Source organism: Somniosus microcephalus, chromosome 9 (assembly GCF_052327205.1).
Source record: "Somniosus microcephalus isolate GS21.2 chromosome 9, FLI_Smic_1.0, whole genome shotgun sequence".
Lineage (NCBI taxonomy): Eukaryota > Metazoa > Chordata > Chondrichthyes > Squaliformes > Somniosidae > Somniosus > Somniosus microcephalus.
The window spans coordinates 25,232,177-25,257,843 of NC_140995.1; the positions used below are offsets into that span (position 1 = coordinate 25,232,177).

At 42.8% G+C, this 25,667-nt stretch overlaps 2 protein-coding genes across 3 annotated transcripts in view; one reads left to right on the forward strand and one right to left on the reverse strand.

The window, feature by feature from the left end:
* The window catches only part of mcph1 (microcephalin 1), a 378,761-nt gene that overhangs the window by 104,718 nt on the left and 248,376 nt on the right, over positions 1 to 25,667 (reverse strand). The gene's annotated exons all lie outside the window — the stretch shown is intronic.
* Positions 1 to 25,667, forward strand: part of angpt2a (angiopoietin 2a) — a 99,560-nt gene that overhangs the window by 13,064 nt on the left and 60,829 nt on the right. The window contains exon 2 of one of the 2 annotated variants that reach the window (XM_085996455.1): positions 19,356 to 19,511. The exons of the other annotated variant lie outside the window; for it this stretch is intronic. Coding sequence (XP_085852581.1) covers positions 19,356 to 19,511 — 156 coding nt within the window. The remainder of the gene's footprint in view (positions 1 to 19,355; positions 19,512 to 25,667) is intronic. 2 annotated transcript variants of the gene reach the window in all.

Here is a 25,667-nt window from a genome sequence, read left to right on the forward strand (position 1 = left end):
ACCCCTGGACTCTGTGGATCCCAGCTTGAAAACATTTGCGTCACATCATCCAGTCCTATACCCCATTACTCTAAACCAGCCATCATTCTGTAAATTACAGTTATAAAAAATAACATAGTTGGGTTGAATTTTTACAGCTAAATTAGTTATTATTACTGTGATATTGCTCCTTTTGTAAAGTACTTTTGAGTGGCAATGTAGCAGAAGCAGACAGTGAAGCTTCTTCTTCTTCTTAGGCAGTCCCTCGGAACCGAGGATGACTTGCTTCCACATTAAAAATGAGTTCGCAGGTGACTGATGAGTCCAATGCGGGACTTACAGTCTCTGTCACAGGTGGGGCAGACAGTGGTTGAAGGGGCAGGTGGGTAGGGTGCTTGGGTTGACGTGCACTCCTTGCGCTGCCTGCACTTGGCTTCCGCTTGCTCCCAGCGAAGAGACTCGAGGTGTTCGGCGCCTTCCCGGATGCTTCTCCTCCACTTTGTGCGGTCTTGGGCCAGGGATTCCCAGGTGTCGCTGGGGATGTTACACTTTTTCAAGGAGGCTTTGAGGGTGTCCTTGAAGCATTTCCTCTGCCCACCTGGAGCTCTCTTGCTATGCTGGAGCTCCGAGTAGAGACAGTGAAGCACACTGAAGCCAACAGGTGTGATACTCCCTACAGGAAGCTATCTCACATTGCTTCCCAGATGGTCCCAGTTAAATCACCTGCAAACTTCTGAAATCCATTTATGGAATCTTTTTAATGTTGTGAAACCAAAGCTCTCTCCTAACATTAAAAATGAACTGCTGGAGGAGCAGCACTTTGCGCATGTATTCAGGCATACAAGTAAGGAGTTCTGTTGTCACCGAGTCAAACTGAGGTCAGTCTATAACATAATAAGCGTCTGCTGACTCCCTATCGCAGGTGGTAAGGTTGCAGTCTCAGCTTGGTAGCTGCAGTATAACTACAGGCTATATCACAGAAAGAATTTCTTCATTCAACAAGTCATAAATATTTAGAATAATGTGCCAGGTAGTAGAGACAAAAGTCATTGTTCACTGAACTGATAATACTTTTTACTGTACTCAACATAAAACAAAAGTAACCCATACAGGACTGGCCCAGCTTATCTTAGAAGCTTGATTCTGAGGTGATAGATCACAATCAGGCAATCTTCAGCTCCATTCATTTTGCTGGAGATGCAGCATTTTTTTGAGATCCTTCAGCAATGTTGTCAAACCATCAATGCTGCGTCGAGCACCACCGCTGGATCTGAAGCAGTGCAGGTTTCTGCAGGCAACTTGTTGGCATCAGTTTGCCTGTATAAAGTCAGTGCGCTACTCCCTTCACAAACCATTCTTGAATGCTTTGTTTATAACCACATCCACCTCCCCTTCTCCCCCTCAGGTATTATGGCTAAATGATTGTAGCATTGACAAATGCACTGTTTAATGTTAAATGACCGTGGAAAGCATCCATTCTTCGAAGAGCATGTTTTCATAGCAAGGCATCTGGCTTTTTATCCCACTCAGTTTTTAATCCAGTCCTGCATTAAGCCTATCATTTACCCTTTTGCTGCAACTGTACACATGAGCTAAGTGCACTTCATCTCGGATAGTATCTTTCATGGGCTCGACGGGCCGAATGGCCTTCTTCCGTGCTGTAACCATTCTATGAACCCCCAATGACAAAATTGCTTACAACAGAAAACCGTTACAAGGAAGTTATTGCCAGGCACAAACTTGTTCTGCCTATTGTTTTACTAGGAAAAAGCCCTCAATACAACATAAGTTGCAGTGAACTATCATCTATTAAAGGCTAAGTGATGTGATCCAAGAGCACTTTCATGTCCATTTTAATGACTTTTTGCTGCTTTCTCATATTTTTTTGAGATTCCAGAAGTGTAGCCTATCCCTAACGTACATCAGTTGGTGGCTGCACTAGCTCCTCAGGGCACTGGGATACAGCCCAGCATCATCAGGGTTAGAGGCAACAGAAAAGTGCTGCAAATAATGAATAGAAACATAGAAGATAGGAGCAGGAGTAGGCCATTCGGCCCTTCGAGCCTGCTCCGCCATTCAATGAGATCATGGCTGATCATCCAAATTCAGTACCCTGTCCCTGCCTTCTCCCCATATCCCTTTAGCCTTAAGAAATATATCCAACTCTTTCTTGAATATATTTAATGAACTGGCCTCCACCGCCCTCTGTGGCAGAGAATTCCACAGGTTCACCACTCTCTGGGTGAAGAAATTCCTCCTCATTTCAGTCCTAAATGGCTTACCCCTTATCCTTAGACTATGACCCCTGGATCTGGACTCCCCGGCCATCAGAAACAACATTCCTGCATCTAGTCTGTCCAGGCCTGACAGAATTTTATAGGTTTCGATGAGATCCCCTCTCAATCTTCTAAACCCTATTTCACAAAAATTGCATATAAAATAATGTCTCCTGCTATTACTCACACAATAACTGCAATGTGTTGTATTCCCTGCCTATTGTTTGATGGAAAATAGTACAAGTGTCCTAACCCTGACATGCTGTCAACCCATCTTTAAGGATACCTTGGTGTCGTGCAGTTGGTTATGTTTTTGTCTGAATACTCTTGATAGTGACTGAGTAGCCAGTTTTTTTTTGTGTTTCTTGCACAAACTGTTTCACATCAAGCTGGGCAGACCCATCTTTATTGTGAAGGCAAGGCAGCAAGCTGGTTTTATTTTATCCAACGATGCAGATTTTTCTCATGCAAACAAAATTCTCAAATAGCTGAATAATTGCCTTTCTTTTCTGTGTAGGCTACAATTTACGGTTTGTGGCTTGCAGACTACTGCTGTAATTTCTCTTTATAACCATATTACTGTCAATATTTCCAGCTGTTTTGCTGCATAAACTAATCACATATAGATCGCATGTTAGCAAGGACGAGTAGCTGTTACACGATGGTAACCGGAACAGTGAAAGTGTCAGATGTTGAGTCCTTGTTTACAAGCAGCACTCCCACTCGGAGAAACTGGGCCTTTTACAGCTCAGGCTCTGTGCCAGTATCCTGACTTGATGCGACCATACTGGATGACTTACTTCAACCAATTCTTTTGTTTCAAAAAAGTGTGTGGCTTCTATCTGTATCGGTAAGGTGCTTAACCCTCAAGTAGAAACATAGAAGATAGGAGCAGGAGTAGGCCATTCGGCCCCTCGAGCCTGCTCCGCCATTCAATGAGATCATGGCTGATCATCCGAATTCAGTACCCTGTCCCTGCTTTCTCCCCAAATCCCTTGATGCCTTTAGCCTTAAAGAAATATATCTAATTCCTTCTTGAATATATTTAATGAATTGGCCTCCACTGCCTTCTGTGGTAGAGAATTCCACAGGTTCACCAAATCAATCAAATCAAATCAATCAAATCAACTTTTATTGTCATTGTTAGTGCACAAGTGCAGTACAACGAAATGTAGGCTTGCGGCTCCCGAGAGTGTACAATTTGGATTTGGACACTTAAACATTTCAACATACATTTGTACATATATATTAGCATAAATATGACCATAATAAAGTGCATCAGCAGATGTGCAGGCTTTAGTGTTTATTTGTGGAGTTCAGTAGGCTGACAGCCCTGGGAAAGAAGCTGTTCCTAAATCTGGTCGTACGGGTGCGAATGCATCTGTAGCGTCTTCCAGATGGTAGGAGGGCGAACAGACTGTGGCTGGGGTGGGTAGGGTCTTTGATGATGGACCGTGCCCTCCGTAGGCAGCGTTTCTGATATATATGTTCTATGGTCGGTGGCCGGGTGCCGGTAATGCGTTGGGCAGTTTTGACTACCCGCTGCAGGGCTTTCCGGTCATGGGAGCTACAGCTGCCGTACCATACCGTGATACAGTTTGTCAGGATGCTCTCTATAGTGCAGCGGTAGAAGTTAGAGAGGATCGGGGGTGACAGATTACATCCCTTCAGCCTCCTCAAGAAATATAGGCGCTGCTGGGCCTTCTTCACCAGAGAGGAGGTGTTGAGGGACCAGGAGAGGTCTTCCGTGATGTGGACTCCGAGGAACTTAAAGCTGGCCACCCTTTCCACCTCCGCCCCATTGATGTGGATGGGGGTGTGACTTCCGCCTTTGGACTTCCTGAAGTCCACGATTATTTCCTTTGTTTTTTTCTTGGTGTTAAGGGCCAGGTTGTTGTCGGCGCACCACTTCACGAGATGCTGGACCTCCTCCCTGTAGGCTGACTCATCGTTGTTGGTGATCTGGCCTACTACCGTGGTGTCATCTGCAAACTTGATGATGGTGTTGGAACCATTAACAGCCACACAGTCGTGGGTGAAGAGGGAGTAGAGGAGGGGGCTCAGCACACATCCTTGTGGGGCCCCCGTGTTCAGGGTCAGTGGGGGGGGGGAGGTGTGGTTACCTAATTTGACAGACTGGGGTCTGTTTGTTAGGAAGTCCAGGGTCCAGTTGCAGAGGGAAGTGTTCAGGCCAAGAGTTTGGAGTTTGGTGGCCAGCTTGTTGGGGACGATGGTGTTGAATGCTGAGCTGTAGTCTATAAACAACATTCTGATGTAGGTCTCCTTACCATCTAGGTGATTCAGTGCCGAGTGTAGAGCAGTTGTGATTGCATCCTCCGTTGATCTGTTTGCCCGATAGGCAAACTGGTGTTGGTCAAGGGAGGCAGGAACACTGGCTTTGATGTGGGCTAAGACCAGTCTCTCGAAACACTTCATTATGATGGGTGTGAGTGCGACAGGTCGATAGTCGTTCAGACACGTCACAGCCGCTTGTTTAGGCACAGGAATGATGGTGGCGGTCTTGAAGCAGGTAGGGACTACTGCCTGGGCCAATGACAGGTTGAAGATGGCGGTGAAGACATCAGCCAGCTGATCAGCACATTCCTTGAGTACCCGTCCAGGGATGCTATCCGGTCCGGTAGCCTTTCGTGTGTTCACTCTGCGTAAAGCACCCCTTACGTCGGAGGTCGACAGAGTGAGCACCTGGTCTTCCGGGGGTGGCAAGGCTTTGGTAGCCGGCTCCTTGTTGTCCCTGTCGAAGCGAGCGTAGAAGTTGTTAAGCTCCTCCGGAAGGGAGGCGTCGCTGACCGGGGGACTGGTGTTTTTGCCCTTGTAGTCAGTGATGGCCTGGATGCCTTGCCACATGCGCCGGGGGTCCGAGTTGTTGCGGAAGTGATCCTCTATCCGCAGTGTCTGTTTCCATTTGGCACTCTCTGGGTGAAGAAATTGCTCCTCATCTCTGTCCTAAATGGCTTACCCCTTATCTTTAGACTGTGACCCCTGGTTCTGGACTCCCCGACCATCAGGAACATCCTTCCTGCATCTAGTCTGTCTAGTCCTGTTAGAATTTTATAAGTTTCAATGAGATCCCCTCTCATTCTTCTAAACTCCGGCGAGTATAAGCCCAATCGACCCAATCTCTCCTCAGACATCATTCCTGTCATCCCAGGTATCAGCCTGGTGAACCTTCGCTGCTCTCCCTCCATGGCAAGAACATAAGCTGTAATGTAAGCTAAATAATAAGCTTTCAAAGCAAGGGGGTGGCCATTCTAAAGCCTTGAGGCAGAGATATGAGCATGAAATCAAATTTGCTAAATTGCTAGCCAAATAATAAACCGATGCCAACTACCATGAAACTGTTTAAGTTAAAATAAAATCAGAAAATGCTGGCAACACTCAGCAGGTTAGGCAGCACCTGCAGAGAGAGGAAGGTAGGGTTAACGCTTCAGGTTGTTAACGTTTTGCCAGATGAAGGGTCATCGACCTGAAACATCATCCTACCTTCCTTTCTGCACAGATGCTACCTGACCTGTCGAGTGTTTCCAGCATTTCCTGTTTTGTGTTGTCAGATTTTCAGCGTTTTGTTTCTTATTTCTTACTATTATTAGCTGAATACAGCGCAACCTTCAAATCACATTGTGACCTTGCCGAAAACCTTGCTTCAGTCCGGGGCGGCTGGTGTGGGGTGGGGTGCGGAAATGCCCGATTAGCAGGCCCTCTCCCTAAGGGTTGTGGGGCACAGTTATCTTGCTCATTCATAAAGAGGGCACAACATTTGCTGTTGTCACAGTTGCCCTTTGCTGTAACCTGTTGGCGTGCAGCAAAACAGACAAATTAAAAAAAAGAGAATCTTCCTAGCGATGCCTCTTACCAGTTGATTCAGTTCTAAATAATGATTTCAGAATTCTGGTCAAATCCTTGTCAGGAGATTGGAATCACTTTTTTCCTCAACCGACAGGCACAGCCAGATGGGTTTATTAAGGGAAGACATGAAATAGCTCCATAGTATATTAGTGACTGACCTCCTTCCACTGCCCATGGAATACCTTAATGTATTATTAGATCCCAGGAATACAATACATTTCTCAAAATGATATGTGACTTTAAAGTCATGGTAAGAACATTGCAAGCCAAAGATTCTCTTATGAAACGACAGTGCTTTTATATCAATTCACATAACATCCACTGCTTCCTTATTTAGTCTAGGCTTTCTAGTGAGGCTCACTCAATGACAACTATGATCAACACATGCACAGTCAACACCTGCTGAGTAAACTCATGTCTTAATTTTTTAATATGTGCGTATATACACTGCATACATGATGCGGAAATAAACCCAATTCTTCAATGTTCAAATTTGCATTACATGACTAATTAGTTTCATATTCACAAAAAGATTCCACTTACCAGGAACTGGGATGGAACAACTTTCACTCAAGGTGTATATATATCACTGATATATTTTACACTAACATGGTGCACAACCTTAAAATTATTTTCTGGCTAAACATTCCTCCCTTTCAGCAAAAGAATAAAAAGGCAGCTGCATTAACAGTTACTATATTTCAAAGTAATTTATTACACATAATTTATATCTTTGAGATATTCCTGAGAGCCATGATATGGAGTTATATAAACTCCAGTTTTATTTTTATTTAAAAGATTTAGGTTTTCCAGTGATTACCGTAGCTTGGTCTTCAAAAAGAAACTTTAAACAATGCATTTTTATTCATTATGGCACTTCATACTATGTACTGAAGGTTATTACACCTTTGTCTGCTGAATGTGGTTGGAAAAGCTCAGGATTTATATACAGACTTTGGGGCTTAACTGAAGGTCTGGAACCGGGAAGCCAGGCTTCGAAGAGCACGCAAAACACCACAGATTCCAATAAAAAAAATTCCAATCAGATTCTTAGGGGCTTTGCTGAGAAAAAACAGAACTGTTCCGAGGCTTCCTCATCTAAGCATCAAGATTAAAACAAATAAACTGTTTATCATAGCATTTAAGGTTCACAATTTACAACAGCCTACATTTTCCTTTACTTGTTTTTATGCACTCACATTCTGCCAAGTGTGAATTAAATTATTTTCTATTAGGTGTATAGTTTTGAAGTCCATAGTAAATTCACCACTGGAGTTACCTTGTGTAAAATTTATACTTTTATAAGAGCACAAGAAAATCCAGAGGGAGAAAACCCTATTCAGCCAATTAAAGCCTGTTCCATCCAGAGGCTGTGTACCATAGTTCTATCATGCCTTTCCTCCCACACCACCTATGATCCCTTACTTTAGGAAACACCAAGTTCCTTCTCCAGCTCACCTGTTGAAATCAAGCAGTGTCGTTCAATATCTCTATAACCTTCAATTTACCTGCTGTTTTTCAACAGCAGTGATTGATCCAGCACCTTTGTAAATGTGCCAATTGACTCCAAATTAACCATTTCCGCTGATCTTTTCCCACCTATCCACTATTCTGTTGTGAAAAAAAGTTTTCCCTAATCTCTAACCTTCTTGAAGCCATGCATTTTATTTTACTTGATGCCCCTATTTTCACTAATAATGTTATACCAAGAGGACACCTCAGTTATGTCAGTTCTAGTGCAAATCCCTTGAATTATCAAAACTGTTTTAAAAGTGGCCTTACCACTTTGGACATAATCGTGGCTACACCAAACCTGTATCTCTTCAGATACAGGGTAAGACAACTGAATTATCCACATATTTAGAAGATAGATGACACAAGCAGCGTACAGCGCTTTAAACTGTCCTATTATTTAAAATAAGCATTTTTTTCTACATAAAGCTATTATATTACAGCATATTGTATTTGAACTGTGTGTAAACCTCTTATAAATGCATTAAAAATCTTTGGAAACTGTTGTGTATGTAATATGTGTGCTACTTGAACCTATGGACAGGACTGCACTACTTGTAGGGCGTAGTGATACGCAGTACCACTCCTGGCCATAGGGGTATAAATAGTACTGTGGGTACTGATCTCCCCTCAGTTCCCGCCTGTGGGCATGAAGTAAAGACCTACGTGCAGTCCCTACCTCCAACCAGTAAAGACCTGTTTGAGTTATACGTTTAAGTCTTTGTGTTAATTGTTCAATACAATACACATACTTAACACTGGCGACGAGTCGGTTCGAACCCTGCGGCAGTTATTCCACGGCGGCTTCGTCCAAAGACAGGACGTTGAAGAGAGGTTTCAATCCTCAACACCCCACTCAAAACTGAAGGGCAGCAGAAATCCTGACAGCTTCCAGCGACTGGAACGACAGGCATTAGGACCCTGAAGCCTCCATAACCTCGTGGGTAAGCCAGAGCCCGGGAGGGAGCGAGCAAGAGCCGCGCGAGCGGGTGAGCCAGAGGCCGGGAGCCGCTTCAAGTGCGAGGCGCAGCGCGGGCCAGCGATCGGGACCAAAGATAAGGGCCGCACTCGGGCGATCGCGGCGAAGATAAGGGCCGCACTCGGGGGCTGAAGGGAGACGGCGTCGGGGGACGGGTGAAGACCGCCAAGCGCGGGAAAACCGCCATTTTGTGGGCGGAGGACGACGGCAAGAGCGGGAAGCCGCCATCTTTGATAACAAGTAAAGAAAATAAAATCTGAGAAATTGCAAATCTACAATGCCTAAACACGGGAATATTAGCACCTTTGATAGTGACCTCGAAGATTGGGCCATATATGTTGAAAGAGTAAAAAATTATTGTAAGGCCAATAAAATTCGTGACCAAGATAAAGCTCTAACATTATTAAATTTAATGGGTGCGAAGACATACGGGCAATTGAAACACCTGTTATCACCAGATGAACCGGCGGATAAGACGTTCAATGAGATTGTTACTGTCCTGAAAGATCATCTGAACCCCACGCCGCTGATGCTAGCGGAACGATTTAAATTTTACGACAGAAGGCAGCTACAGCATGAAAGCAATGCTGAATATTTGCTGGAATTGCGTAAATTAGCGAAATATTGCCAGTTTGGAACGGGACTGACAGATGCACTACGAGACAAATTTGTGTGTGGTTTATTTAAACAGGATACACAAAAGCGACTGCTCGAGGAGAATGAGCTGACGCTTGAGAAGGCGGTCACTATGGCAGCAGCACACGAAGCCGCAGCGAGAGGCACGGCAGTAATGCAGCTACGGTCACCGGAGCTCAGTGCACACAAATTGGGTGTGAGTTCTGTGGCAAATGTTATCGTTGTGGAAAGACAACGCATGATCAGAACCAGTGTTGGTTTAAAAACCAAGAATGTAGAACATGTGGTAGGCTTGGACATATAGCTAGAGTATGCAGGTCAGGGAAGAAGACCAGCAACAAGAAGTCACCGCAAGGAAAATACGCAAAGGTACACAAGGTGACCGAACAGGAGTCCGAATCAGACGCTAGCAGTAATGAACTGGCTAGCTTAAGCTGTAATGAACTGGCTAGCTTAAGAGTACTCAACGCTGGTAAGGGTGCAGACCTCCAGACAATTTGGGTCACTCTTCAGATAGAAGGAGTCCAAGTAAAACTGGAATTGGACACTGGATCGGCATTGACGGTCATAAATAAGAAAGACTACGGAAAGTTATTCCAACATATTCCCCTACAGGATACGGGGATTATATTGAAAACATACACGGGGCAAAGAGTGTACCCCCCATCGGGAAAATAGAGGTTGCAGTGGTCCACAAGGGCGAAGACAGTCAAATAATGGACTTATATGTGATATCTGAAGGAGGTTCTCCACTACTAGGACGGGAGTGGATTAGGAAAATGAATATGGACTGGCATTTCCTACAAACAATAACGAGTGAGAACTCGGTGAAGATAGTCGGCCCAGACTCTGGAACGGATGATGGTAAGCCCAACTCAGGTGCAAAAGACAAAGTTTCAGCACAGAATTCCACTGAGCAACAACAACATAGTTTAACTGTGGATTCTGAGTCTGGCAAGTCTACTGATGTGCCCATTTCTGAGGGACACCGGGCTCGAACTCAACTCCATTTCAAACTACAACAGCAATTAGAACAAATGCTTCGCCGTTTTGAGCAAGAGTTGAATGCAACGAAAGAGTTCTTTGATATAGAGTTGGAGAATCTGGAAAGACAACAGAAGCAGCTGGGTATGGAGGAAATAGAAGACCCTCTCGCTGGCCTAGATCAGGACGACACCGAATATTACTGTGTCCTGTCCTGCCCAACTTATAACTTCGACTCCCACCATACAGAAATCATGGAGGAGCACCGAAAGTCTACGGAACATCGGGAGAAGGTGGCTCTACTACGGAAAAAGGAGGAAGAGAAGGAGGAACTGCGCATGCAGCTGGCAGCTGACAGTGGAGCCCAGAGAGTCTCCAAGAAGCAGAAAAGGAAAAGTCGAAACAGAAGATGACCCATCTGAACCATTATTACCTCTACCAGATCACACACGTGGTCCCTCCGAACGGAGCCAATTCAGTTTGGAAGTTCAAACTGTTAAATCCATGGAAGGACTATTGAATGAGTCACTCCAGCAACGTGAACCGACTACACCAGAGATTGAATCTGTGAACTGTTTTCCGCAGAGACTGAATCTGTGATCTGTTTTGACATGAAGTTATCTATGTATCTATGTTATTCTGTTATGTAAACCTGAAGTTATATATGTTATTACGTTATGTTAAATGGGGAGATGACTGTAAAGCTAAGAAGGGAGGAATGTTGTGTATGTAATATGTGTGCTACTTGAACCTATGGACAGGACTGCACTACTTGTAGGGCGTAGTGATACGCAGTACCACTCCTGGCCATAGGGGTATAAATAGTACTGTGGGTACTGATCTCCCCTCAGTTCCCGCCTGTGGGCATGAAGTAAAGACCTACGTGCAGTCCCTACCTCCAACCAGTAAAGACCTGTTTGAGTTATACGTTTAAGTCTTTGTGTTAATTGTTCAATACAATACACATACTTAACAGAAACTCAGTTGTATACTGTCACAAATTACATTTCTGCCAGTGTTAAATGCAGTAAATATTCTTGTTTTGAACGACTTCATTTGCTTTTCCATACTATATCTTCACGCATCTTATAATTAGTGAGGCTAATTGTCTTAGCAGTTGGTAGAATAGTGGGCTTCTAACCATTATACTGAATTCTGTGAAAAGACGAAGGGTTAATACCAGAATTCTGGGAAAGCCAGGTCCCACAACAAAGTGGAGATACAGAAAAACACCCACCACACAACCAGCAAATGGCTGATTGACACTGGAAACCACAAGCATCATAAACCTGTTGAATAGTAGCCCGGTTGGGTTGAGTTAGCCAATCTAAACTAAGGCAGCAATGGAGTGCTAACACTACGACACCAAATTGCGGGGTGTAGTTAATACAAAGGAAGAATGCGACAAAATACAAGACAAAATGAATAAACTTGCAGAATGGCGTCTAATTGGCAAATGAATTTCAATATAGGCAAGTGTGAGGTGGTGCATTTTGGTAGGGGGAATAAGGAGGCCACATATTGCTTGTATAATAAGAATCTAAATAGGGTTGAAAAGATGTGGAGAAAATGTTTCCATACGGGGGAGAACAAAACTAGAGGCCATAAATATAAGATAGTCACTAATAAATACAATAGGAATTCAGGAGCAGCTTCTTTACCCAAAGAGTGGTAAGAATGTGGAACGCACTTCCATGTAATGAAGTACCAATGTACGGACACAGTTTTGTGCTGATTAACCAAAAGAGACGTAGCTAAGACAGGGACTTTCATACCTATTAAGCTTAACTTCCCCTCCACTTCAGTCTCCTGAGCCGCATTCTGGATGATGGTCACCCATATCTCACCCAAGTGGCTAGTCTCAGCCTTGAAAGTGTCAGCAGATTATTTTAACTGCGGAGAGCATTGCAGTTGAGCATGATCTGCTCCCATCCAATGTAGAGATGTGCACTTTCCAGCAGCAGTCACTGGACAATAATCAGGGGCAAAGAAGCGGACTGATTTTGCTCCTCATGAATTCAGGGATACGGAAGTCAATTGTTACACCTCATCTGCTGACCCTGCTGAAATCGGCTAATTCAGCAGGATTTTCTGGTCCGGATGATTTAAGTACTACACAGAGCAAGGCCTTGAATTCCGTAGGAAGCCCTAGACAGAAAATGCTCAATCTCAACTTCAGATTTACTGGAAGGTATCCGTGAACAAAAATGTAAATATCAGGCAGATATATGGGATTAAGAATGGAGAAGCAAAGCCAAGCCAGAATATACTGTTGCTGGGCTCCCATAGTGCATTTAATTAAACCAAACCATGATCCAAATTCCTGATTCTGCACTCCCTGCCAAGAGACGGACAGGTTTTAGCTGTTTAATACCTCTTGCTGCTGTAGGGCATCAATTGCTACTTCCTGGTCACCTTCTATGTCCATACTTAGGACACTGCAGAGCACGAAGTTGTAAGAATTTACATTAGAGATTTAATTGCATCTCACAGTATTTACGTATTCTCCAGGGTCATTGCTAGGTTCATTTGGCATATTGGTAGCAGTGGTTTTAGGAAAATTTCTCTTAAACCAATAATCTTTATTGCACATTTTGTGCGATACTTCTAGTTCACCACCTCAGATTCCACATGAGTACTTCACCCTAGTTTTAGGGTGCATTTACAACTCCCAGTCCGTATATTGTCGCAGTGGTTTAGGGTCCAGACAAGCAGCTTCTGTTTACACAGCTCAGTTCCTGCCTGGCTGAAACTTTAACTGTCCTACCTAGGAGAGAGATCTGTGCGTGTGTGGATACACGCACACAGTGAGATCTCTGCCAAAAATTAAATACTTAAATGTTTAACGCTTACCAAGGGCAAGTCCCCACTATGTGAATTCAAGTCAGGTAAGTTCAAAAAGTGCCTGGTTGTCCAACAGACCCCCTCTAAGCACATTGTCAACCAGGTTTAATGCTGTACTGAATTTACACTCCATATAGTGTCAAAAGGAAGTAGTACAAACTGCCCTCTCGAGAGGGTCTTAGACAGTTTTCTCTGGGGTCAGGTAAGGCCCTAACTCCGGATTTACACTGCTTTACACCAACATTAAACCTGTAGTATAAATATACCCTTGCATAACTCAGAATTTCATTTTATTCTCACACTTGGCCTTAATCCTTGCATTATACAGAGTAAGGGGGCTAAATTCGGTTGATTTGCGCCTCCCGTTAGCGCCCGGTGCAAATCAACTAGCGCCTGTTCGCGGCGCCGATAACACCTCCTGCGAAATTCAACGCCGTGAGCAGCACCCCGCTCGCGCCCCGGCTGTAACATTGGGTGGCGCCCCCCGACTTACCGCTGGACGCTATGTCCGCCGGGGTCAGGGGGGGCCTACCTGCGGCCGGGGCGGTGCTAGTTAAAGGGGAGGTGGTGGGCGGCCATTTTTGTTGCTGGCCGCCTGCCAGCACCTGCCCCCGTTGCTGTCCCCGGCCCCCGTGAAGTCCCCCCGCGGGGTGCCAGCTGCTCTCCGTGGGCCCGGCACTCCTCCTGAGTGCTGGGCTCGTTTGCCGGCACTCCTAATCCCTGGTGGCCCAGCTGGGCGCCGGGACGCGCTGCGCCAGGCCCCTCCCCTAACCCTAAATGCAGTACCGCAGCACGTAGCGCCACAATATTGGCTCACAGCGCCCCAAGAGGGGCGCGGGGTGTTTCCAGTAGCGCCCCTCCTCCCTCTCGGGGCACTGCCTGGGAAAATCGGCTGCGGGGGCGCTAACTTTTTCGGGGCGCTAAAATTGTTACCCCTAATAATTCCAAAGGGAAATCAATTTCAAAGGCATTGATATGTTGAAAAGGGAACAAAGAACAAAAACAAGGTTAATTCCAGGGCTAGGCTCTGAGGAAAATCAATGAGCTGAAATTGTTTTCACGGCAGAAAAGATTCAACTGAGATAGGCGAAATACAAGATGTCAACCTGAGAAAGATATTTCACTGAGTCTGTGAGAACAGAACTATAATGCAAATATGTCCCTAAATGTAAGAATATGCATACCAGACTAGTTGTTATGGAAAGTTAAGATGGAGTTGCATTTAAGGATATATTTGCTTTCTTGGCTATAAAATTAACAAGTCTCAGGTAACTTTTTCCACAGAATAATGGGCGCGTGCAAGAGTCTCTGAGTAAAGAAAATTGATAATGTATCCATTAACTTGTTCAAAAAGGAACTGGACAGAATTTTGGGATAAGAACAAGATTAGATGATGAATCAGTGACTGGGATCATACAATGTTCATTGGAACGTAACTGTCCCTCTGATAGCAGGGCTGTTTTTGTGTGTGAAGATGAAAGAATAGCCTGCAGATTTGATTTATCTTTGAGGATGAAGGATATTTGTACAGAAATTGTTCTCAGAAAATGTTGTGGTGGAATATGGTCCGTGATGGAACAGATTTACATGATCTGTGGAGGGAGCTGGCAGGGAATCTTGATCCATACATTATTTTGGTCCTAAAGTTTCCAGGCTGTGGGCATCTTTGTAAATTCTAATAACACTGTTCCTTGACCAACAAGGCATTATAACCGAGTAATCTTGTAAGCAATCTAGAAAGGAATCAATTCCACACCCCCTCCTCCCAGAACGTTCTGCTTCTATTCCTGCAGCTTGGGTGGTAAATGTTCCAACAGGCAGTCCAGGTGAATCTATCTTGGATTTCTTAATTGGGTATCTAACACTCCAGTATTGTAGCTACGAGCCTACTCATAGCTTATCTGTAGCGACTAATGGTCCAGGTTTGAATACTGAAGATATGAGGATGGATCAATATTCTAGAGTGTTGCTCAATTACCGTAGACAATCAGGGAGTGCTTATACAGAACTCTGCCTTCAGGAGATTAAATGGGAAGTAGAAATGCATATGGCAGAATGTAATGAGTTGCAGAAGAATGGTCTTTCCTCACCCCTTTATGTCTTGAAGTTTCAAAATTACAAAGAATATTCAGTTCTCCCATTATTTAATACACCACCCGAGTTAATGCAATAAGGGCATTACATCGCCGGCAGGGCAAGTTAGCTGGTGGAGGAGAACTTGGCTGTTAATGTCACTGTAATTAATTTTGAGGAGTGGCAAGGAGAGCTGTTCATAAGTAAAACATTTTCTGAGTAGATTGTGTTTATCAGACTAGATGTTATGGGATGTTAAGATGGAGTTGCAGTTAAGGATACATTTTCTTTCTTGGATTAGTTACAGTTGCAGTACTAAATGTTAGGGAAGGTATGACCTCCAAAAACATTTATGTCTCCAAACCACAAAATCTCTTTCACGTCAAAGTAAACTACAGTCATATAATTATTTGCTTCTTTTAGGGATGTATATTGTGTTTAAAATAAATCCTAGATTTTGACATCATGTTGGCAGATATACGGAGGGAGGTCAAGTCTGTAAAATGCAAACGGTCCATAGAAAGACTCTCATTGTATATCTATACGGAGCTGCTCATTTGTATAGTGTTTCACTGAATTTGGCAATATTTCCAAACCTTATGAGGAATTCGAAAAGAGCAGCAAGTTGTATTAATCAATCACTTTAAATCATGAACAATGCGCTAGACACAAATCGAACTGCTTGTAAAGGACTGGAGTTTTCCTACTGCCTGCCTGTCACTGAAGAACACTGGAGTCTCATAAAATCCTACATTACGTCTCAGAAGGGAGTCATTTGCCCCATCAAGCTGCATTGGTGCTTTTCTTCTGATCTTATCCCGCTGTCCTACTTGTTCCCCATACCATAAAAAAGGATTTATGGATACAGCAAATGATAACCTTTAACTTTCAAAAATTTACATTTGTACTTGTTGGTTTCACATTTTACAAAAATTCTAAATGGAACTTTCTGGAAATTAAACTTAAATTGCTAATTGAATAATCTACGAGCAGGCTTAAGCTGTGTACCTGAACTGTCATTTCAGTTTCTAGTTCCTATGTGGAGATTCTGACCATTTCATGTGGGACACAGTTACAAAATCATTTAAAAACTTAACATGACCACGATGTCCCTGGCAATATTACCAAGTTATTATTTTTGCTCATTTATTTTAAAATTGAATGGAACTATTGTCAATCTGACCTTTGTGGATTTGAAACAGCACCATTTGGAAAATGTGCACAAATAAAACAATATTTCAACTGTATAACTTTAAGCAGATAATGATGTGTTAGCAGATGAATAACCATTAAAACAATAGATGATCCTAACAGCTTATAGTTTAAATTATAGTAATTATGAGGCTCCATCACTAATTTTTTTTACAGTGCAAAACAGTTATTATCCTTCAAACTCCCAGGAGATTACATGGCTCCGGGAGAGGGGTAGGAGGTGTCTAGTCATGCTGCGTCAGGCATCATGAGTGTGGGGCAGCTTGATGGACCAGCTGGCCCTTTCCTGCCCATCAATTTTGTATGTTCAAATGATTTTAAATTCTGTGCATGTACTTTGAAATCGTGACTGTCCTTGACATCAAGGCAGCATTTGACCGAGTGTGGCATCAGGGAGCCCCAGTAAAATTTAAGTCAATGAGAATCGGGAAGGGGGGGTGGGGGGAACTCTCCACTGGCTGGAGTCATGCCTAGCACAAAGGAAGATGGTTGTGGTTGTTGGAGATCAATCATCTCAGCCCCAGGACATCGCTGCAGGAGTTCCTCAGGGCAGTGTTTAAGGCCCAACCATCTTCAGCTGCTTCATCAATAACCTTCCCTCCATGATAAGGTCAGAAGTGTCGATGTTCGCTGATGACTGCACAGTGTTAAGTTCCATTCAAAACTCTTCAGACAATGAGGTAGTCTGTGCCCACATGCAGCAAGACCTGGACAACATTCAGGCTTGGGCTGATAAGTGGCAAGTAACATTCGCACCACACAAGTACCAGGCAATGACCATCTCCAACAAGTGAGAGTCTAACCACCTCCCCTTGGCATTAAATGGCATTGTCATCGAGTCCCCTACCTTGCCAGTGACGCCCATATTCCATGAATGAATAAAATTGTGGAAAAAAAAAATTAAACATAAGTTGTGCAAATGACAAAAAAAAGCTATTTCCAACCTTCACCATCGAGTTCATTAGGGGTGAATGTCACTGACAACTATAATACAAAACTATAAACACTAGCAAACTGGAAAAATATCAGTGTTAAGCAAGTAAAAATTCTGGTTGTAAATTTTCGGGTAATGAAATTTCTCAATTTTCTACTTAGCACATGTTTCAACTACAGCTGAGTGACCACTGTCAATGCTGCCCTCAGCCAACTATGAATAGCTATAAAAGAATAGATCAGGAATAAATGCCTCTCTGATTCCAACCTCCTCTCCTAGTTGAATACATCATGGAGTCCTCAAGGAAAAAAAGCAAGGCTGTGGTTAATAATTTTAGGAGCTGCAGGGACTAGGAAACATTACATCAATATTTTATGAAAAGATAAGCCTGAAAATTGCAGATCAGTTTGCTCATCAGAAGTGGGTAAAATGCTTGAGAGTATTCCATGGTATGCTATCCTAAATTGTAGAGGCCATAATGGCCTGGATGTTACAGGGCCTATGACGTAGGTAGCGTACAACGTCGTAAGTGCCCCGCAAGTTTCCGTGTACGATGCGCATGCGCGAAAACCCGGAACTTGCGATCTATCAAGTTTCTTCTCGACAGATCATACGCATCCGCTGTAAAGTCACTTTTGCTGGTGCAGAGTTGGGCTATTTGTCCAACTACTGCCCAGCAAATACCCACAAAACCCTTACGCCTGGTAAAAGCAGGCGCAAGGCCTTCTTTTACCAGCGCAAGGGTTAAAATAAATGTTAAAATAAAATTTTGAAAATGATTTAAACATTCACTAGCATTTAAAATTAGATTAGGTTTTTTTTTCCCGTTTAAAAATGTTTAAATTTATTTTTCAAAAAATTACATTTTTATTTTAAATGTTTAATTAAAGGTTTAAAAAAAATTTAGAACCTGTAATTATTTATTTTTATTTCAGTGTTGTGATTGTGTTTTTTAGGGGATTCCTATTATGCTCATGGGGATTCCGTACGTAAATGGAATCCCCATAAGCATAATGGGAATCCCCCTTTGTCATTGGTTGGCCTGGCCCACATGATCCCAGGGACGCTTGCAAACCGCATGCGCTCCTGGGATGCGTGAGCCTTTACGCAGGCGCACGCCCGCAGGCCCAGGGCCGCAAGAGTCCGAAGCTCTGCAGCCATCAGGCAAGTACAGTACGTCATTTTCTTGCAGTTCGGAGGCGTATGCGGGCGGCAAGCCTCCGACCGCAATTTCCAGGCCAACGTGCAGTGAGCGTGGATTTATAAACAATAGGTCGTTGTTCACTGGTCAGCTAGAATTCTCTGAAGAGGTAACCAAACTAGCGGATGATACCTAATCAGTGGATATAATTTACTTGGACTTCCAGATTATGAGAGAAATCTCCAGAAGACTTTTTAAAAAAACCTTTCAAAATCAGTTCAAGCCATGGATTAATGGCAAATTAGTTAGTTGGATTGAAAACTGGCTTGGCATTGGGAAGCACGTAGTGATAAATGGAAAACTGTCTGCCTGAGCTGTGTCAGGTGACATTTATAAACAATCAAACAGCATTCAAAAAGACTGGATCAACTAAGCAGATGGGTTAAGTAATGATAGATATATTTTAATGTCAATAAAAGAATGTACTACATATTGGGAGCTATGTTTTTTTTCTTTCTGGCATATTGTGTGCAATTTTCAGCACCCAACCTTCAGAAGGATATTGCTGTATTGAACAGGATTCAGAGTCGGTTATTAAGCTGAATCTGGGACTTAGGGCTCGAAGTTATGAGACAAGACTCAAAGTACCTGTGTGAAGACAGATTCATTGAGCGTAACTTTTTTTTTCGACACAAGCAGTTTGAGCAGGAATATGATCCATGTCTTTAGATATGGCGATGGACAGACAGTGGTATTATGGTCCCCGAGTCTGCAGAGGACAGCAGGCTGGGGTTGAATTAATGTGAAGGTGGGCGAATATTCTGGAGTTCTGCTTGGATATCTTTGGGATCAGGAAATATTTTTCAACCTCAATTTTAGAATTCAGGAAATGCACTGAAATCTGTGTTTTCCCCATTATAGCTTGAAAGCTACATTCAAGACAATATGAAGAGTGAAATGGTGCAGATCCAGCAGAATGTAGTGCAAAACCATACAGCAACCATGCTAGAAATAGGAACAAACCTACTCACTCAGACAGCTGAACAAACCCGTAAATTAACAAATGTGGAAGCACAGGTATGGATTTTTGGCCTTTACAATTAATCTAGATATGTAGGTGTCAAATAGTTTGGCGTCATTGGATGCAGTTTAATATCATAGCAGGTTAAGATTTGGCTCAAAACGATTCCTCAGCAGAGAGATCAGGTAGTTTCCAAGCTGCTAGGCTTCTGACAATGCTCATTTTATTCACCTGCAGCAAGGTATGTTAGAGTTTTTTAAAACGATGCTCTCGTCAGACTTTTCCCTTCCACTGTGCGAACAGCTTCAACTCCACTCAATACCTGGCTAAGGTCTGGAATTTTCCCATTGTTTTTTCCTTAATGGTGAGGCATGAAGTATTAAAGAAATAGGAGTGATTGGCCCGGAATTTGCAGTGGGTTATAACAGCGAATGAATAGCATTCGCTGTTATTACCCCTTTGAAATTGACCGCAACTTCAGGAATTAGTGCATGCGAATCCCAACGTGGAAATCCTGAAGTTGTGGCCAGTCATTCACTGCCCCGACACTGGCTGCGTTGTCTCCGCCACCGCCCCCCCACCAGCAATCAGTGTAATCAGCTAAATCAGGAAAACTGACAAAAACTTGGGCTTTTCCGTGGTAATATCGCTGTTCAATACCCCATTAAAAGTGGATTAGGTGTAACTGAGGGTTTAACAGCGTATTGACTGCTAAACAAAAGTTATGGCCCTGAAAAACTAATTTTAATTTTGTGGCGTGTCAAATTTCTTCATTATAGTAAAAATAACAACTTTTAAGAGACTTTAAAAAAAGTTATATTTTTTTAAAAGTTTGTTCATCTTTCTTTCAGGTTTACCTTTTCCCCATGGGAGAGCCTCAAATCTTTGATTTGCTCTCTATAACGTTTTTTAAAAAGTCAGAATAAAATTACGGCCCTTTGTTTTTTTTAAAAAACACAGGGACATGGTTGAAAACAGCCATGAGATTTTTTTTGAATTGTGGCATAAACAGAATTTATTCAAATTTATTAAAGAGATCGGGAAGTAGCACTGGTGTCAATTTAAGTTTGGAATTGACAGAAAATGAAATTGACTTGATCGTGTCATGCAATACGAGCACAAAATTCAGACCTATTTGCAACACCAATGCAAACATGGATGTGTATTTTCAGCCATTAAGTTATTATTGTAGCTGGGAAATTGACATATCTATTAACTGAAACAAATAGAATGGGGAAAAACTATCATTTATTGCACAACCATACTGCATTATTACTTACATAATGGATTAAATTGAAAGCACAGTAAACTGATGTCATACTTGGTGCAATGAAATCTTTTAATAGATAACCTAGTTTGTGAAGAATGAAAGGAATTAAATAGAAAGTACAGCCCTATTCAAAGATATTGGGGCTTTTTTAAAATTAATACTCTTCAGATCAGCATCTTAATTAAAAAAAAGTTCATCTTGATCATCGCTATTCGTTGTTACCACCAATCCTGCAGCATAATACTGGATGCAAAGTGGGCACAATACAACATGGTATAGGAAACTTTGGTTTATCCGGAGGTTATATGTCCGGAATACTTGATCTAACGGCAAAAATCAGGAGCTGTTTTCTATATGTTTTTTTAGTTCTCGTTGCTTTTTTTTTTCCCAGTCAAGCAACAGCTTCAGCTGCAGACGCTTGCAGCTGCAGCCGACTGTTTTGAAGCTGTTGTAAACAACAGGGTTTGTTGATTCACACGGAGCTTCTCAGTTCCGTATGTTTAAACATTACCTCTGGTATGCCCGGCACTTTTGATGTTACAGCACCAGCTCGGTCCCGTCAGTGCCGGATATCAGAAAGTTTCCTGTAAGTCTGATTCTAAGCATCAGGCACCATAAGTTAACTGAAATTGGATTTAGCAAAGGAACCTCCCTCTTGTGCACTCTTCACTGAATGGATATTTAAACAAAATGCATATTTCAGTTCGGTGAGAAAAAAATAGCCCAGTCCCAATACAGTGCTGAACTCAGAATTTCTGGAAAGGGATTTATGCACTTATGTACAGTATGCAACCCCCCCCCCCCCCAACCCCGGAAAATAACCAGTTCATGATAGAATTCCAAAAGCGTCTTTTTAAAAACAAATTCGCCAATAAAGAGATGTGCCAATTCTTCAGATTTCACACAAGATAAATAGATTCCATTAAAATTGAAGCTTTGGGAAAATACCCACTGCTTTTGGATTCCCCTTCATAAGTAATTAAGTTTTCTCAATGATTGAATCCAGAGAACTCAAAAGGCAAAGTAAAGGCAAGTTAAGAAGTTCAAAAGAGGTTCATGCTGTGTTAATCAGCAGAGGATAGCACATGATCTTAATTTCAACATTAAACTGTTACTGCTCCTTTCATCTGGATACCAAAGTGTAACATTCAGTTAAAGGCTTAATTGACAACACAAGGAGATTAACCAAACTACTGATTTCTAAGGGAACTAACATTTTTGCAGAAGAACCTGATCAGCTGTAAGTGTGAAATTAAGTCGCACTGACCTTTGACGATGAGCTTAATTAAGTGTTACTAACATGTGTGGCAAATCCCACAGTACCCCATTAGTGTGCTGCCCTATATGTTAAAATCTGAATGCAAGAGAAAAATAGCTATATGTGCACGAGCTCATACTAAAAATTTGGTGGGGTGAGCAAACAGTATAACAATCACGGTATCATTACTAGCAAATATACCTCCTCCAATTCTCAGTAAAACTTGTACATGTGAAGCTTAACTGAAAAAGCTTAGAAATGAAAGTACGAGTAAATACATCACTTTATTGTTTTGCGCTAACGAGGGGGAATCAGACCAAGCAATGCATCAAATTTAATCGGGGTAGTAATTTAATCTATGAAAAATTTACATTCAATATCTACCATTGCTCTGTTTGAACAGCTGTCCCATTCCACAAAAATAAATGCTGCACTACAAGCTGCATAAACAGAGGCACTACTAGGCACTAAAACTTGGAGAATGGTCGTTCATCCTGGGTCAGAGATTTTGTGCACTTAAAACAATGTAGGATGAGTTTTCCCTTTTTCTTTTTAAGAATGTGAAATTAACTGAACCCTGCCCCATCCCATTAGTCAAATCTTGTTTAAACATTAAAAAATTATTGTTTCTCTTTTTAATCTCCTTGCATCAGTCTGTTTCAACTTTTCCCACTTTCGGTTTCCGTACTATCTTTTCATGTTAGCTCTTTTTTATACTGGGTTAGTCCTTTGTTCCATCTCTTCTTCTGCTTTCCCCTCACTGTCCCTAAACACTCATGCTGGACCTTATTTTGCCAAGGCAACCAGGTGGTGAACTTTTTTAAAAATTAAAAAGTAGATTACGATATTATATTTTGTCACTGGTTATATCACCTAGTTGATATTTTATTGTATGCATGTTGTTCAAGATTTCCCTTCCACAAGTCATTGTTTGGTTCCTTCAAATGTACTACACATCGTCTGTGATTTGGCTAGGAATTTGGATTGATTAAAAGTTGTACCTGAAGGCTTTTGTGACCACATTACTACACCTGTAACCTAATAGATCATACATCTGCTGCTATACTTAAAAATGAACCTGTTTCTTGGGACATGGATTACTAGAAATGTTTTTCTAGATCAATAGGTTGTCAGTTCCCTAATACAGTAACACCACTCGTGGACAGAACTGTGGAATAACACTTGTGCTAGAACACCCTCCAGTGCCTCAATGGACCAAATGAAATAAACCCAAGAATGTTTTATTTTTCTTTCTTGTGCGATAGACAGATCAAAACTGTTCGCGCCTCAAATCTCCACTGGTAACGTTGCAAGTTAAAAACACATACACACACCAGGTTAGTTTAGCAACCTTTCCAATGAATAGCTGAGCCATAGGGACCAGGATGGTCTCGGGTTTGATCTACAGTTTATTATGACTTACCTGATCTGAAGGGGGTACTATGCAGTACAATTGGCCGCAATGCCCTCTGGACTAAGGGAGGAAAATACACTTCAGATCACCATCCAGCAACCCCATGCTCGCAGTGCCGGTTTGTGGATGTCAGGTGAGGATAGAACCATGATGCCACCTACGGCAGTATAAGCTGTTAATAATCATCGTCAAGGCATGAAAAATGGCTACTTAGGCAAGGTACTGGAAGGACGCCTAGGGCTGGTGGAATCCTGTACCAACATGAGCCACTCCTTTTTCTTTGTGGGGGGGGGGGGGGGGGGAAAAGCGAGTATAAAATTGGCACAAAGCACATTATATAATTCAAGGTGCCGTTTCCTGCTCGCCCTGAACTGGAAAATTGCTTCCAATTTCCACCCTTCCCTCACCTTCACACTCCTCCCTTCCTCGACTTCTTTGTCTGCATTTCTGGGGATAGGGTATCAACGAATATCCACTATAAGCCCACTGACTCCCACAGCTACCTTGACTACACTTCCTCCCACCCCGCTTCCTGTAAGGACTCTATTCCATTCTCCAAGTTTCTCCGTCTCTGTCGCATCTGTTCTGATGATGCTACCTTCCGTACCAGTGCTTCCGATATGTCTTCCTTTTTCCTCAACCGAGGATTCCCCTACATCGTGGTTGGCAGGGTCCTCGACCATGTCTGTTCCATTTCCCGCACTTCTGTTCTCACCCCTTCTCCTCCCTCCCAGAACCACGATAGAGTTCCCCTTGTCCTCACCTTCCATCCCACCAGCCTCCACATGCAATCGATCAGCCTCCACCATTTCCGCCACCTCCAGCATGATCCCACCACCAAACACATCTTCCCCTCCCCTCCCCTTTCAGGATTCCAAAGGGACATTTCCCTTTGCAACACCCTGGTCCACTCCTCAATCACCTGCAACACCCCCTTCCCTTCCCACAGCACCTTCCTGTGCAAGCTCAAAAGATGCAATACCTGCCCTTTTACCTCCTCCCTTCTCACTGTCAAGGGCCCCAAACATTCCTTCCAGGTGAAACAGCGATTTACTTGCACTACTTTCAATTTAATATACTGTATTCACTGCTCAAGAAGCAGTCTCCTCTACATCGGGGAGACCAAACGCAGATTGGGAGACCACTTTGCGGAACACCGCCGTTCAGTCTGCAAGCATGACCACGACCTTCCGGTTGCCTGTCACTTTAATTCTCCGCTTCACTCCCACTCTGACCTCTGCTTCCTACACTGTTCCAATGAAGCTCAATGTGTGCTCGAGGAACAGCACCTCATCTTTCTATTAGGCACTTTACAGCCTTCTGGACTCAACATTGAGTTCAACAATTTCAGATCATAACCTTTGCCCCCATTTTTTTCCAAGACAGCAGCTGTTGACGATTCTGCTAATGCCATTTACACCTCTTCTTGACCCATCTTTTGTTTCTTTACTTGTCCCATTACAGGTAGACTATCCTTTATCCGAAAACCTCGGGACCAGCCGTGTTTCGGTTTTAGGAAAATTTCGGTTTTCGGAAGGTGCGCGAAAACACTTCGGTTTTCAGAGGTAATTCGGTTTTCGGGAGTGCGGATAAAGGATACACTATCCCTTATCTGAAAATAACGACTATAAATACTGTAGTTACAGGGATAAATACTGTAGTACAGTTTATTTGTAAGGAAAACATTCAGTAAAACTTCAAACATGTACAGGTACAAACTAAGCTAAATACCTGTACATAAACATGCAATAAAGGTACATTACATCTGGCTTGAGGATCTTGGAGAAGATGGTACATCAGTGTTGTCATCATTGTCATCAGGTTGGAGTTGGACATCTGAAGATGGGCCAGGAACAGGATTCTCAAGTGATGAAGCATGACTACGACAGACGGCCTTTTTAAAGACTTCTTCCAGTGTCATCTGTCTCATTAACATTGGTTTCTGTCTAAGCAGTCTCTCTTTAATTGAGTAAACTTGCATAATCTCTTGCTCACTGATAAATGCACGTTTTTCAAGGCCAGCAATTAACTGATCACACATTGTCACCATATCGTCTATGGGGATTTTGTCACCTGTGTTCACAATGTCATCATCATCATCACTACTGTCCTCATGCTTGTCTTTATTTAACACCATTTCAGCAATTTCCCCATCACTCAACGAATTCACAACAGGTGCATCATTGTCAATGTTCAGCACTTCTTCGATGTCAGCTTCCTCTAACGTATTTACACTTTCGGATGATAAACCTTTGGCGTAAGTGAGGAGG